This window comes from Helobdella robusta (assembly GCF_000326865.2).
Source record: "Helobdella robusta unplaced genomic scaffold HELROscaffold_11, whole genome shotgun sequence".
Classification (NCBI taxonomy): Eukaryota; Metazoa; Annelida; class Clitellata; order Rhynchobdellida; family Glossiphoniidae; genus Helobdella; species Helobdella robusta.
The window spans coordinates 2,601,391-2,616,691 of record NW_008703617.1 but is presented as its reverse complement, the minus strand read 5'-3'; the positions used below and the strand labels follow the sequence as shown (position 1 = coordinate 2,616,691).

At 32.2% G+C, this 15,301-nt stretch overlaps 1 protein-coding gene across 1 annotated transcript; it reads left to right on the top strand.

Moving 5' to 3' along the window:
• Positions 1–1,714: 1,714 nt before the first annotated feature.
• On the top strand, positions 1,715–11,226 carry HELRODRAFT_167348 (hypothetical protein; the record flags this gene model as incomplete). Its single annotated transcript, XM_009012866.1, has 21 exons — positions 1,715–1,754; positions 2,480–2,580; positions 2,878–3,019; positions 3,286–3,423; positions 3,701–3,825; positions 3,964–4,098; positions 4,342–4,440; positions 4,617–4,755; positions 4,824–4,964; positions 5,038–5,207; positions 5,280–6,216; positions 6,339–6,491; positions 6,570–6,656; positions 6,742–6,890; positions 7,229–8,147; positions 8,610–8,772; positions 8,849–9,036; positions 9,311–9,497; positions 9,562–9,866; positions 9,986–10,626; positions 11,176–11,226. The coding sequence occupies 21 exons, from the start codon at positions 1,715–1,717 to the stop codon at positions 11,224–11,226; spliced, it is 5,010 nt and encodes a 1,669-aa protein (XP_009011114.1).
• Positions 11,227–15,301: the final 4,075 nt, after the last annotated feature.

The window sequence follows — 15,301 nt, the reverse complement described above, 5'->3', positions numbered from 1 at the left end:
TTCATTTTTTTCAAAGACTTAATAAACAACTTTTCAATTTGTTAATTATTGTACACATTTTGTTAAAGTTTCAAGAGATCTCGTGTCTCCAAATAATTGATATCATACTCACATATATACGCTGACTATATTTTACACAATAACATACCTACATAGAATATATCATCAATTTATTTCGTGTTATTATTTTGTAGAATAAAAATAAACAATTTTAATCAAAATCAATTAAAAAGATATTTTGAAAAGTTAAACCGATTACCGATATTTTTAAACCAAAAAAAATCATTTGCCATCAAACATTGCCAACTAAGAAATATATGAAAAAATTTATCAAACTTAAATGTGAATGATAATAAAATATTAAAAAACCTTTGTGTGCGTGTTTGTATATGTATGTGTGTGCGTGTATGTGTGTGTAATACATTATTGTCAATTATCTCAGCAATAATTTGTTAATAATGGTGTGAGAGTATTATTACCATTTCATTGTCCGTTAATTTTTACATGCATTACATGCTGCTAGCTTATGTTGCTGTCATATTTTTATTATTATTATCATTTGTGTTATTAAAATTTTATTTTCATTATTATTATTATTATTATTATTATTATTATTTCATAATTTTCCATATTGCTTTTACACGTAATTTTACCAGCGTTGCATCGTCACGGTTTAGTGAGTACCAACAATTTAATAACTATAATACATGTTGCTTAATTCTTAAACTTCCTTGTCCAATTACGTCAAACTTCCAGCTTGCTGCAATAGGTTCTTAAGCTCATTTTTTATACAGGTCTTCATCAACTTTAACTTATTTTTTCTATGTTTTTATTCTTTTCTAGAAGTATTGGCAGTAAACAAATGCAAGTGATTTCGCATGAATCAATTATAAATCTGCCAGACTGAATGTGATATGATGCGTGGTTCTTTGGTATTTCAACTCAGACCAAGCAATGCCAGACATTTTAACCATTTTGTTTCTCTATATCCAATACCTTAGATTCAATACTTATTATACCATTATCTTCAGTTTAATTATACACGCACACACATACACACAACACACACACAACACACACACATTTTTAGACCAAAAACCTTGTCTTAATTCAACAAAATGTCTTTTATGCCATTTTCATCAATTCAAACTATACACACACACACATTTTCAGCTCAAAAAGCTTGTTTTAATTAAAAAGAATAATTTTTCATCTCACAAGAAACCGTCAATGAAGGATTTCATCAAATTTTTTGTTCCCTCCCTTCAAAACATGAATTTAATATGATTTAATTCAATTAATTTAATTTAATGAACGAATTAATTAATTAGTTAATTTAATTTAATTTAATTTAATTTAATTTAATTTAATTTAATTTAATTTAATTTAATTTAATTTAATTTAAGGGTCCTTAGGAAAACAATTGTGCCATTATTACATTACAGTAAATAACGCCATTTCCTAAGCTTGGCATTACGTTATTTATACTTTTTTTTATTGTTGTGTTTATTATTATTACTACTGTTGTCGTTGTTTTTGTTGTTGTTATTATTATTATTGTTGTTGTTGTTGTTATTTGAAACACTATTGTACATATAAATATCATCACCCAAACAGTTAATATATAATTTATAGTCACACATACTGTTCTGGCGATTAATTGAAGGTATGCAACAAGCTAAAACAATAGCGTTATATCCCAAGACAGTTAACAATGCGCAAATTTTGCATTCTTCAAGAGAAACATCGTGGGGGTCAGAGCTATTTAACCTGATTTCTTTTCGTTTGGTGTGTATGCTGTTTTAGTGTTTGTTCAAAACAAAGAATTAATTTATCTTTTTTATCAATTGTTCAACTTAATTTATGATAATTATTAATAATAAATAATAGCTGTAGCACTGAGTAGATTTTGTTGAATAGAGCCAAAAAAAGATTACGGGTGTCATCATCTTCATCGTCATGATGATGAAGATGATGATGATGATGAAGATGATGATGATAAGCATAGCTGTTGTGGTACTTCTGTTCCAGATAAACGATGTTACAGCAGAAGGTATGATTTGTGCAATGAGTTAAAAGTTTAAATGAAACAAAGAAAAATTTTTCTTAATTAAATCAAATCATTTTCTTTATCATAATATAATGTCTATCCTTTTCACATTACGATATAACTGTTTTTATCATTATCACATCGAATCATCATCATCATCTTCATCTCCATCATCCTCACATAACATCGTTAACATTGCTTTTGTTATCTTTTTTATTATAAACCTACATTATTTTTTTCCCCATCACATTAATACATTCACCGTCGTTTTCACCATAACTACATAACATAACATAACAGATCTATCTTCAGTATCCTTTTTTTCAAAATCCTCTTCCTATCATCATTTTCTTCATCATCAAACTCGATAGACCGCATGCACATTATCATCTTTTCATCCTCATCACCGTATCACAACATCCTAAACAGACTGTACGCCAAGTGACGGAGTGTACACAGGCACTATGAACGTATCAGCGTCTGGAAAACCATGCTTTCCATGGCTATACAACGGGCCAATATGCTCCAAGGTGATGATAAAAAGAAGTATGATGAAGTTAATGACTACAATAAAAATGATAAAATGTAATTACGATGACGATGCTGATGCCAACGATGAGATTTGTGATGGTGATAGAAATGATGATGCAATGTATGATGTTGGAATTCGGTTCGATGATAAAAATAATGGCGAAGATGTTGAAGTTAATGATAAAGTTGTATGCTGACAGTGTAGAGAAATAAAATCGAAGAAAATGCTGACGATAATAGACACTTTTACAATTCATTCACTAAGTTAAAAGTTTTGTTAAACTTTAATTTCAAAGGGCATTGAAGGCGTTGATTTGACGAAGACACACAATTTTTGTCGCAACCCTGCTGAGCCAGCCGCCTGCCATCACGACAAACCGTTCTGTTATTTGGACGCTTCTAATAACGAATGGGAGTTTTGTGACCTGCCTACCTGTGGTCAGTTTGCTGGTGGACATTCGAGCGCCAAATATTATTTTATCTTCCCTCAACACTGTTGCTATCATTTTCACCATTTTTATCAATTTATCTAATTTGGCATTGTTCAAAAATATTCTAGGTGTTTATAAAAATTCGTTTTGTTTTAAATTTATAATAAAATATTGGGCCTTTTTAATTCTTATTAAACTTTATATTGATCTATTTTACAAAATAAGAAAAATATTTAATTTGCAATCAAAACAAGCTGCAACTGAACCAAGCAGGTTTTAAGCCACCAGCAACTTGCATGGAGGCCCTAGGTATGGGAGATGGTCGAATCATTGATGAAAAGATATTCTCTCCGTCAAGTTATAATTTTGATTTCCTACCCCAGCGTGCCAGGCTCAATGAAACAAATCAAGGTTAAAAATTTTCAAATAAATAAAACTTCAACTTGGCAAAACTGAAACCAAATTAAGAATTTTTATACCGGCAGGGCATGGTTTGAAAAATAGACTTATATAACGTTCCTTTTTCAATTATTCAATTTTCGCAATAAAACCTCTGTGATTTATTTATACGTGGATCTTTTCTTAGCTTTCTAGCAGTTGTGATTGCTGAAGGAAAACAAAATTTCCGTATATTACCTCCGTTAAATAATCTGGCTATGAGAATAAAATTGTTGAACTTTGTTTCTAGCGGCGTGGATAGCGAGTTATAATTACCCCCACTTCACCTACTTGTCCGTCGATCTTACGTACCCTTACACCATCACAAAAATTGCCATGGCTGGACACAGTCACTACTACATCACAAAATTCAAGGTTCATTTTGATTAAATAATTTTTAAATATTTAAGTCAAAATTATTTATCTGCAAGAAAATAATTATTGAAAAAATTAGTAAAGTTATGCAATTACTGTACTCTATGGTCAGGAATATATTATTTATTTACGAATAAGGTCATGTATTCCATTGACTCGTATTTGTGGCATTTTTATGGTACCGACGAAGACGACGCTGCACTGGCTCACGAGTTCGAAGGAAATCATGGCGGATATGACGTCAATGTTGTATATTTTGAGAAGCAATTTCAGGTAGAATTCGAGATTGTAAATAATGGAGAATTCGTTGAATTCTAAAACAAAATTTTAAAATTCATGATGCTTGGAGATCCCCGCGTAACACATGCAATGTGTGTGTGTGTATGTGTGTGTGTGTGTCTGAGTGTGTGTGTATGTGTATGTGTGTGTTTGAAACACAAGCGCCCAAGAGAAAATGACCTTTGATCTTTAACCTTTAAACGCATTAAACAGTCATGTAAATTATTTCAATTTAAGGCTGTCTTTGTAGTCATCATTCCAACAGCGTATATAAATTTGCCCTCCATAAGAATGGAGATATATGGATGCCTTTCTCTAACGACTGTTCCTGGAAAAGTTGAAATTCTCCAAGACATCACCGTAAAAAATTTTTAAATAAAATAATAACTTCTGTCTCTATTAGTGTTTCTTTAATATCTAAATAAAAATTTTTTTATTAAAATGTTTTTCACACATTCCCCATTAATAACACATTGAATGAACATTGGATATATTGCAACTTATCACTCCAGGCTAACACGTACTGGGCAGCAGTCAATAACCCGTACGTGATCAAAACACCAATAGTGCTGACTGCTGAAACAACGCTCCAAATCGATGCTGACGTTAAAATTGTATTTGCTGATAAATCTGCCTCACTCACTATTTCAGGTAATTCTTTTTTCTGTTTCTCAAATTTTTCTTACATTAACGTCCATTTACAATATCATTGAATGCAGGTTGTTTGGAACTGGAGAGCATTGAAGGTTTAGAAGTTCAAATGCTGTCGAACAACATTCTGAGCTACCGCACAACTTTGGATTATTTTGATAACAACCGACCTTTTTGGCAAGGAGTCATTTTTCCCGCAGACAATTCGGGTATAATTTTTGATTGAATAATTGTTTATTTTATTGAAAATCAGTTTGGGTGAAGTGCAAATTATTTTTTCAGCTTGCAACAACATGAATTTGAAACATTTATTCGTCCGTGGAGCCGGCATAAGAGCAAGCATGAAAAATGTGAATTGGGAGGGGTTCATTGTCACAAACAGTTGGCTAGCACTTTCATTCTCTAACAACGAAAACATAAATTTAACGAACTGCGTTATCAAAAGCAATGAGGTGAGATTTAAAATATTTAAATATAACATTTTAAAGATATTAAATTATTTTTAATGACGAACTCTCTCGCAGTACGGTGTTGAAATGCCTCGCGCGCAAACAACTTTCATCGAATCTTCAAAATTCATCGACAACAATAACGCAGGCATTAATGTTGGATATTCCAATCATTTCTCCGCATTTCTTTTATCCATCTCCAACACAATACTTCAAAACAACGATTACGGCATTTTCGCGCAATATTCTTCAGCTTGGTCAGTAACTGTCGACATACGAATAACAAACTGTTTATTTAAAAATCATCGGAGCAAAGGAGTTTTTTTAAACCTAATGTATATGTTTGAAGCGAACATTGTCATAGAATCAACAACGTTTGTAGCCAGTGAATTTTTTTTGTATTCTGATCAGACACCAAGTTCATTGAGGATATCAAACTCCCTGTTTAGCGAGTACAAAAAAGCAACAGCCGCTCTATACTTGGGTAAATGTTTGAAGACTCTGACTGTTGTGAATTGCTCGTTTATCAATAACTCATGGAAAACCTTGCTCATCGAAATTAATAATAATTGCCCTGAACTTGCTGTTAACATTAGTCAATCAAAATTTACAAACAACGTTGGTTCCGCTTGTTTGCAAGCGAATTTGTTTTCAAGATCTGTCGTTAGAATTGATTCTAACATATTTGCAAACAATTCGGTTGATTGGGTAGTCACGTTTAATGTACCGAGCGTATATGTTGTGACGCTATCTAACAACCAACTGATCAACTTTAATTCTCCTTACGAGGTCGCCTGCCATGCACCATACAATGCCGGACTATCTTACAAAGCCGATTTAAATTACTGGGGAACGACAGATGCTAAAAACATTTCAGATCGTATATTTGATTTCTATAAGGACTCCAGCAAATCTTTCATCCAAATTTCATCAATTCTAAAGAATGAATTCACCGACGGTTCGCTCACCTTACCACTGAGAAGATTTTCAACGCAGAATGGAACAGCAGGAGGTTTTTTTTTTAATTTGACCAGTTGAATCAAAATTTTCAAAAGTTTCATTAAAAATATGCATTTATAACTATTAAAATTTATTAGCTAACATCTCAAATTAAAAAAACTCGCGCGTTTTAAGGTTTCCTAGACGGCAATATAACTTTGCAACCTTCATTAGCTGGCAATGAATTAAATGTAGCAAGTAGCATTTATGTTAGTAATGGCTCATGTTTGATAATTCAAGGTCCGCTGACTTTGAAATTCAAAGCCCAAATTGGTCTGGTAATAGAAGGTTCGTTGGTTAAATAATTTTTTCACATTTAAAAGACTTTCATTATCACTTGCTGATACATATTTACACATCGGACAGGTGGTTGTTTACAAATTAATGGCAACGTAACCCTGACGTCTTTCGATAATTATAAATGGAATGGAATAAAGTTATCAAACAGCGTTGGTACGTTTTTCTGCATTTAAACATTTCAAATTGATCTAATACTGTAAAAGGTTTTATTTCAAAAGTTAATTTAATCCGTAATAAGGTACTATGATGAAAAATGTTCAAGTCAGTGAAACGCCTCTAGCCATTGAAGCTGTCAATTCACCTCTAAACGTATACGCTTCGACATTTAATGCCAACACTTTCTTAAAAGTGTATGGCCAAACTTCAATTGAAGTTTTTCTGGAGCAAGTGGTTGCTAAGTGTAGTGATGTTTGCATAAGTATTGAACAAGCCAAGAATATTTCACTATCGGTCATACATTCAGTTATTGATTCTGGAAATTATGCGATAGCTACTTACTCTGTATCGATTTTAAATTTAATTGTTGAATCAAGTACAGTCTTTGGTTCGTACTCTGCGTGTATAACAGGCTGTCAATATGCAAATATTCTTCTGGAGAATTCTACCATAATAAACTATTTATATTTTTCTGCCAACAGTTTTGTTAGTTGACAATTGAGAAAGAATTTTTTAGATTATTTCCATGTTTATTCATTACTCCATGTATAAATTTTCTCATATTATAGGATATAGTTATTCAAAATTCTTTCCTGAAGTCTGGTTGGGATTGTCTTGGTGTTAACTGGGCAAACATTCTCAATTTGAAGGCGACTAACAACACCATAAATTGTTTAAGATACACTCTGCACATCGATAACTTATATACATCAGAAAACGCTATAAAATTTACGGGTAATAACATACTTTCGGGATGTTTCTACATTCATTTGCGGAACCCTAAATTGATTGATTTAAGTGGAAATGACATAAAATCGCAACTAACGCACTGTGCTTATTTATTAGATTTCCAATTGTTTAACAATTACAATGCATTTGACCCGATCATGAATGGCAACGTGAAGATAGAGAACAACGCTTTCAGAGATATTTCTGGTGTCAGGGCTGATTCAGCAGTTTTAAATCTGATGTGTTTCGGTTATTATGCTCCTGAATACGTATATGCAATTTATTTAAGAAATAATATTTTTGAGAGGAACGATGTAACATCAGTCTTATCAACAAATTGTCTCGGGTTAACATCCAATCGCAACGTTTTAAACAATCCAAGTTCTGATTATGAAATGAAAATATTGAGAGAATTTTCGAATCAACATCCACTGCCTATTTATTTTGTAAAAAATTATTGGGGCAACGTTTCAGATCCTAAGTTAAGAGTTTTTGATAAATCAAAAAGTCCAAGTTTAGTTGAAACAATACTTACACCCTGGTTCGGAGATTCCAATATGACTACGTTAATAACGCAAACATCATCTTTTGAAAGAGGAAATGGCCAGATCGGAGGCATATTGGAAGAAGATTTTGTGCTTACCTTGAAAAAATCGCCCTACTCAGTTATTGAGGATATTACAATTCCTCTTAGTATAACATTGACAGTAGAACCAGGGGTCAAAATGAACTTTTTGTCCGGCGGAATCATAGTGAAAGGTTTGCAAACAAACAGAATTTATTTTATGGAAATTTATTCACGATAATTTTATGATTCTAAGGAAATTTAATAATGTCTGGAATTGAGAACAACAAAATTGAACTAGCATCAAGTTCAAACAGTTTTTTCTGGAAGGGCATTATTTTTCAACAAAAATTTTCCGGTTATGCTTGATTTTTTTTGCTCACTCCATTTCAATAATATTAACTTTTATTATTCAAATTTGATAAATGGAATATTAATTAATTATTAATCAATTGATGGGAAAAAATTTAAATTACGACTTATTAGCCACGAAAAAATTAAACTAGCTTATTCGGTTGGAACTACGCGCCTTCATACATAATCTTTACTATAAATATATAAGTAACCCAAATTTATTATTTTATAATTTTTAAAATGTTATCAAATTAATCATTACGCTACATGTTAAGCAATGAAATGAACACTCTTTATTGAAGATTGGGTAATTAAAAAAGAGAGGAATTGGTGGTCGATGTTTTACAAGAATACCTGGTTTGTTGTAAGTTTGAATGAAAATTCAAATAAAAAGTTTACCGGTGACATGTTATGCCAGGAGGCAGGCTATAGAGAGTCAATCAGTCAAACTGCCTTCGATTGCAAGTGAGTGTTAGATGAAACGTGCAAAATTTGGGAATGATGATAGATTGTCTTAAGTAAAAAAAATATAAATTTGCAGTTCGCTTTCACTTGAAGAACAAATGTTTGTCCCACCGTGCACCAACAACACCGGCCAATTTCAGAGAGTTGTACTGGAGTGCAACAGTCAGAATGTGTTCTCCATCCAGGAATGTAGTGTTAGCATCAATCAAGCCAGTCTGCAGTTTTATAACATAACGTGTCTCGACTTCTTGCCAAAACAAACTGGTAGGTGTTTCAAAATTTTATTTGTAGATTACACAAAGTTATAAGACACATCTACGTGTTAAAGTCCAAATGCATTTTGAATGTTTGTTACGCAAAAATTTTAAATTTGGCATAACAAATACAAAAAGTTGTGTGAAAATTTATGAAACTTTTATAGCAATCGCAAAATTTTATATAAAGTCAGCCAAAAACTTCCACATTGCAATTTGATTTACACAATGCTAAGCAGTAGTGTAGTTTATTAATATTGCTACATTTGATCAATTAATAATAGATAAATATGTGAGAGTGACAACTAAATCTGGCAAAAGACTGGCAGTGTCATCGACTGACGACATTATCCTGGAGTCAGAAAGTTCCAATGGGGATGATATCTTCGTCAAAATTACCCCATGCTTACTAGCAACCGATATCAAATGTTTTTCATTGATGTCTTACAATAGGCCAGGGTGGTTTATAAGGTAAAAATAAGAAACTAAGTGATATATTTTCAGAAAATAATAATTTTTAAATATTTTCATACAGAAAAAATGGAGAATCGTTAGTTTTAGACTTCCAAAACAATCTAAGACGTGCTGATGAATTTAATATGGATGCATCTTTCGTTTCAATATCCTCCATCAATCCATCAGATGTTGATTATATGTCTTTGAAAGTTTTGTCTTCCTCTGCTCCAGCTGGCAGCGTGATATTCAGAGAAAACGATACATCGTCGTCAATAGTCTTAGTCTCATCTTCGGATGCCTTGGTCGCCAGTAGTCAGAGCTTCTTCAGTTTCAAAATAAATGAATGGAAGGAATCGCTTTCAAAGAGAAAAAAACGTGCAGTTGGTAAGTACTATAAAAAAATTATATTTATTTTCATGTTCGCAAAGTCTATTTTATATTTTTAACATCAATTAATTTTTGAAAACATTGTATTTACAACTTAACAAATTATTACAACCTAGATAAACAATCTATACTCAATAATGTTGTAATAAAAAACCCAAATGTTGGCATATCGATCCAAGGCAAGTTGCCAATTTTGAGAAATATTGAAATTGTCAACAGTATTTCTCATGCTCTTCAAATCTATGGCATCGCAACTGGCCAACTGAACATTGAAAATTTCAATTCAATTGATTCCGGAGGGTCGGGGATTGTTTTCAATTTAGCTGATTATTCAAAAGATTTTCAATGTTTTATAATAAATTGCGCATTCGTTAACGCAAGAGGACAATCGATACAATGGTCTGGACGTGGAAACCTCCACGTGGAAAAATCAAATTTTTTAAATCTCTCAACGACTGCCATTGCTATGCGGTCCCGAGGAGATGCAATCAGTTCGTCTAAAGCTGCAGTCAAGTCGTCTCTATTCACGGGAAAATCCGTTCAAATTGTTTTAAGTTTTATTGGCATGGAATTTAATCAGCAATTGTTTCAGTATTTTCAGGTTTTACTTGAAAATAACAGTTTCATTGAATTGACGCAGGCCTATAGCGATTATATGATATACATGGCATATTTAACAGCAGATATAAAAGGGAACCAATTCGTTGACTGTACTTTCAGTCGCGTTCTATATCTTTCACCTATCAGTCAAGTCAATGTTAGTTATTTTATACTTCTTGTAGGCGTTTTCTTATAATTTTATTTATAAACAATTTTTTCAATTACCATTTTGTACAAAATTGTGCTAAAAGTTTGTTTATAAATTTTCAACCACGAATTTTATTCTGTAATTTTTCAAGTAAATAACATTAGTTAAGTTGAAATCACGATATCAAACTACGAAGTATGTGTATATAACCTGTTATGAAATTTGATGAAAACGTTGAAAACCGATTTTATTTTCAGCGTAATGCTTGACTAAAATGTTGATCAACATTGCAATTTTTTAATATACAATTTCAATATTACGGACTAAAATATATATTCACTTATTTTCTCTAGGTATCACAAAACCTATTTCAAAGCAATACGGTTGATTCTATCATTTACACTCTATACTCCAACAGCTTTATAAACGACAATATTTTCCTAAATAACAAACCTTTGGCTTGGTGGCGGAACTCTCGTTCAATAGAATATTATTCGTGGACAGAAACTAATTTAACTATTTTAAACAACAGTTTCTTCAACACCGACTTACCATTAGATGTGTTCATTGATGTTAGATGGAGACGGTTTGAGGGCAGTCCAAAAATAATTTATAACATAGCTAACAACAAATGGTCTCAAGCTAACTGGCCTGACATAATAAAAAGGTTTTTGCTTTTTTTTCATTGTCCAAACGTTATTTGCTGAAAACTAGACAATAAAGTATTTCTAATACTTTTAACAAAAATTTAGAATTATATGTTTCTATGTTGACCAAAGTCGCCATCTGGTCAATATTTGGCCCTTTATTTCAGTGATTAATGGCAGTGAAGTGATAACGAACAAACCTGTTTTCAATTTTTTTAGTCAAGAAATAGGTGAGAATATTTTAAAAACATTTTTAATCGTTTGTTGATAGTTCATGTCAATTGAAAAGCTAACAAATATCCAATAGAATTCGTTGGTGGAGAGATTACCTATTCGATGGCTCTCAACAACATCAGCAAGGGAGTCTACACTATCCAGTATTCAATATATGTACCGTAAGAACTACCTATTGTCCAATATTCAAAACTACTTATTTTAATAAATTTCAAAAATATCATGAAAGGGTTGATGTTACATTAACGCTGAATGCCGGTATAGAGTTGGTGTTTGCAAGTGGCAGAAGTTTTTACGTTGAAGGTAAGTGATATTTGTTTGTAAATAAAGACAAGTAAACATTTTAATTCATGTCTCACGTAAAAACTTTTTTTGAAAATGTAATTTAAAGGCAGTCTCGTCATAAACGCTACTGATGGAGCTCCCGTGATAATCACTAATGTGGATTCACTATTCATTATAACGAGTAAATGTATTATTTATCGTTTAGAAACTTATTCTAAAATAAACAAAATAAATAACAATTCAATTTTTTAAGGCGAGATTAGGCTTAGTAATGTTAGGTTTTTGAACATGAAAAACAATGCGATCATTAAAGCGGGCAAAATAAGTTTAGACAGTGTAGTTGTTGATGGGCTGGATGGAGAATTCTCGATGGTTGGTGATGTTATCCAAGTTTCAAATTCTACATTCAGACGAATTGGAAATGTTGTAACGTTTTGGCGTGGTAGTAATCTAGAAGATAAACTTGTCCAAAGTAGGCTCACACTTTCCGGTTGCGCGTTTACCGAGTTGGTAAACTTTCAACATTTTTTTAACAATTTTGAATTGTTTTATTTTATGGATAAATTTAAAATAAGAAATAATTCATCATGATAAAAGTTTATTACTTTGATTTATAATTTTCCAGCTCTCAAAATTGTATAAAAACCTCCACGGCTTTTGACTTGCTTGAAATAAACAACTGCACTTTCAGTCGAATATACAATGTTGCAGTAACATTAGATAGTTCGCAGTATAAAGCAAATTCGACCACACAAATTTCAAATTGTTCATTCGTAGACAACAACCTCTGCATCAATACTCCTGCTGATCTTAAGAGTGATCTAGAGATAAGTCGTTCATCATTTACACATGCTGGCATTTCATTAGTTTTGGACGATTGCGATGAAATACTACTGCAAGAAAACTCTTTCCAAGGCTCCCAACTTCCTTCAGTGCATATTATCAGGAGATGGACTGGTTCACTGAAGAAAATAAATGTAAAAGTCATAGACAACATCTTTGCTAACTCAACCGATTCCTCTGTCATTTTTGAAAATTTCTATGGAGTTGAAACAAATGTGTTGAGAAATAAATTTCTATCCAACATGGCTGATAAAACTAAAAACTATGCAAAGGCAAGTTAATTTCAATTAATAAATATTGAGAAAAAAATTGAGCCTAATTAAAAAATTTAAAAAATGATGCGACATCATGTTCTTTTTAACTAAACGGGTAGATAGATATTTATGTGAATAACTATCTCAAAATTATAAGTTATTTTACTCAAATTAATTTTTTTAATTTATACAAAAAATATTATCAACATTTCTAGGCTACCTTCAGATACCTTTATAGTTCTAACTATTACGAAGTGTACGCTGCATGGTCATCAACACAGTCTTTGATGTCGCAAAACCAGTTTGTTAAAAACGGCGGTAAGAACATTTTTGAAATTAGCAAAACATCTACAGATTACTCAGTCTTCGAGCAGTTAATAATTGACATGTTCAGTCGTACTAACTCCAGCCTAGACGTTCTGTCCAATGAATTTCTGGAAAATTTTCCATCTGAAGGAGTAGTTTCGTCAAACATCCCACCCGCCACTATTTCTTACAACATCTTTTCAAACCCTAGTGCCAAGTAAATAAGTTTTTCAGTATTATAACAAAAATTTAAATGTGCAGCTTACGTTGCGTTATTCACTACTTGGTGTATAAAGCGCTTCAGTCGGCAGATTTGGACAAGATCGAAATCAATTTTACAGAAATTTAGAAATAATTTCATAAACGTAGATTTTTACAAATTGAAAAGTTTAGATAGGATTTTGGGAAACATTTTAAGGGAATTCAAAACATCGTATCAAATCAAAATGGATGTTCTTGCTCCTTAAATATCTGTTTGTTATGGTGTCTGTTCTTGCGACCGTTAATATATAACTAAACGTATATAATTAATTATATTATAAACACACACACACACACACACATATATATATATATATATATATATATATATATATTTACAATATTCTATAAATTCTACCGAATGTTTGGCGTTAATATGTTTGTAGTTCGTTTTTTCGATTTTTCCCACTAAAGTTTTTTGGTGAACGTTTAGTTTATTAAAATTCAAAATAAACTTATTAAGTTTATTAATCTCCTCAGCATTGATAAACCATCCAAATTTATTGCCTCTCTGGATGTTGAATCACTATTCACAAATGTACCAATTCATGATACAATTGACATAATTATCAACACCGTTTACCACTCAGATATGGTTCCATTGAACATACCGAAAGCACAACTGAAGTCCCTTCTTCAAATTTGCACTACTGAAGCACCATTCCACAGCCTCACAGGCAAACTTTACAAGCAAATCGATGGTGTCGCTATCGCTATGGGTTTCCCCCTTGGCATCCTATTTGCCAGTTTTTACCTAGGACAGCTGGAGAATGAAACATTCAAAAACAATGCAAATTTGCAACCAAATATCTACGCCAGATACGTGGATGATATCTTTGTCTCCTATAACGATCCTGAACAAATCATCCAACTTCTTGGTACCTTAAACAAATCAAAACTTAGATTTACCATTGAAATTGAAAGGAACAACGTTTACCATTCCTCGATGTGTTGGTCACCCGTGGCGAAGAACGATTCAAAACCGCGGTCTATGTCAAAGAAACGAATACAGGAATTTGTTTGAATGGACAAAGTGAATGCACTGAACAATTTAAAGACAGCACAATAAAATCATTTGTGAACCGGGCATTCACACACTCTTCCGATATTGAAAATCGCGACGCTGAATTAAAGAGAGTCACTAACCTGCTTGTAAACAATGGATATAAGACTTACTCTATTGAAAAGATTGTTAAAGGCAAATTACTACACAGCAATAACCTTCCTAGTACCAACAATCAAGACAACGACATCATCTTGTATTACAGAAATCACATGTCAACCGCATACAAGGTAGATGAAGCTATTCTTAAACATATCATCAATAAAAATGTCACACCAACCAACCAAAATAGTAAAGTTAAACTCCGAATTTATTACAACAATAAAAAGACGTCTCGCCTAATACTGAAAAACAACTGCAGTCCTAGAGATAACCTGAGTTAAAGCGTAATCACGTAATATATGAATTTAATTGCCCTTTGACGGCTGTGCACGTCAACATGACTCATATATCGGGATTACTACTACCTCACTGACTAGAAGGCTTACGATGCATAAACAGAGTGGTGCTATCAAATCTCATTTGGACTCAACTCACTCAATCACAATTAGCCGTGATATCCTCGACAGCAACTCCAAAATAATATACCAGAACAGCAACTACACGCATCTTAAAATTGCAGAAGCAGTCCTAATTGACATCAATAAGCCAAAAATAAATATACAACAAAAAATGACAACCTCACTTCCAACACGGCGCTTAACCAACAACGAAAACAAAGAAGTAATAAAAACTAGCATCGTANATAGTGACAGAGAAGAATATCATGCTATCGATTAAGAAAAGGAGAC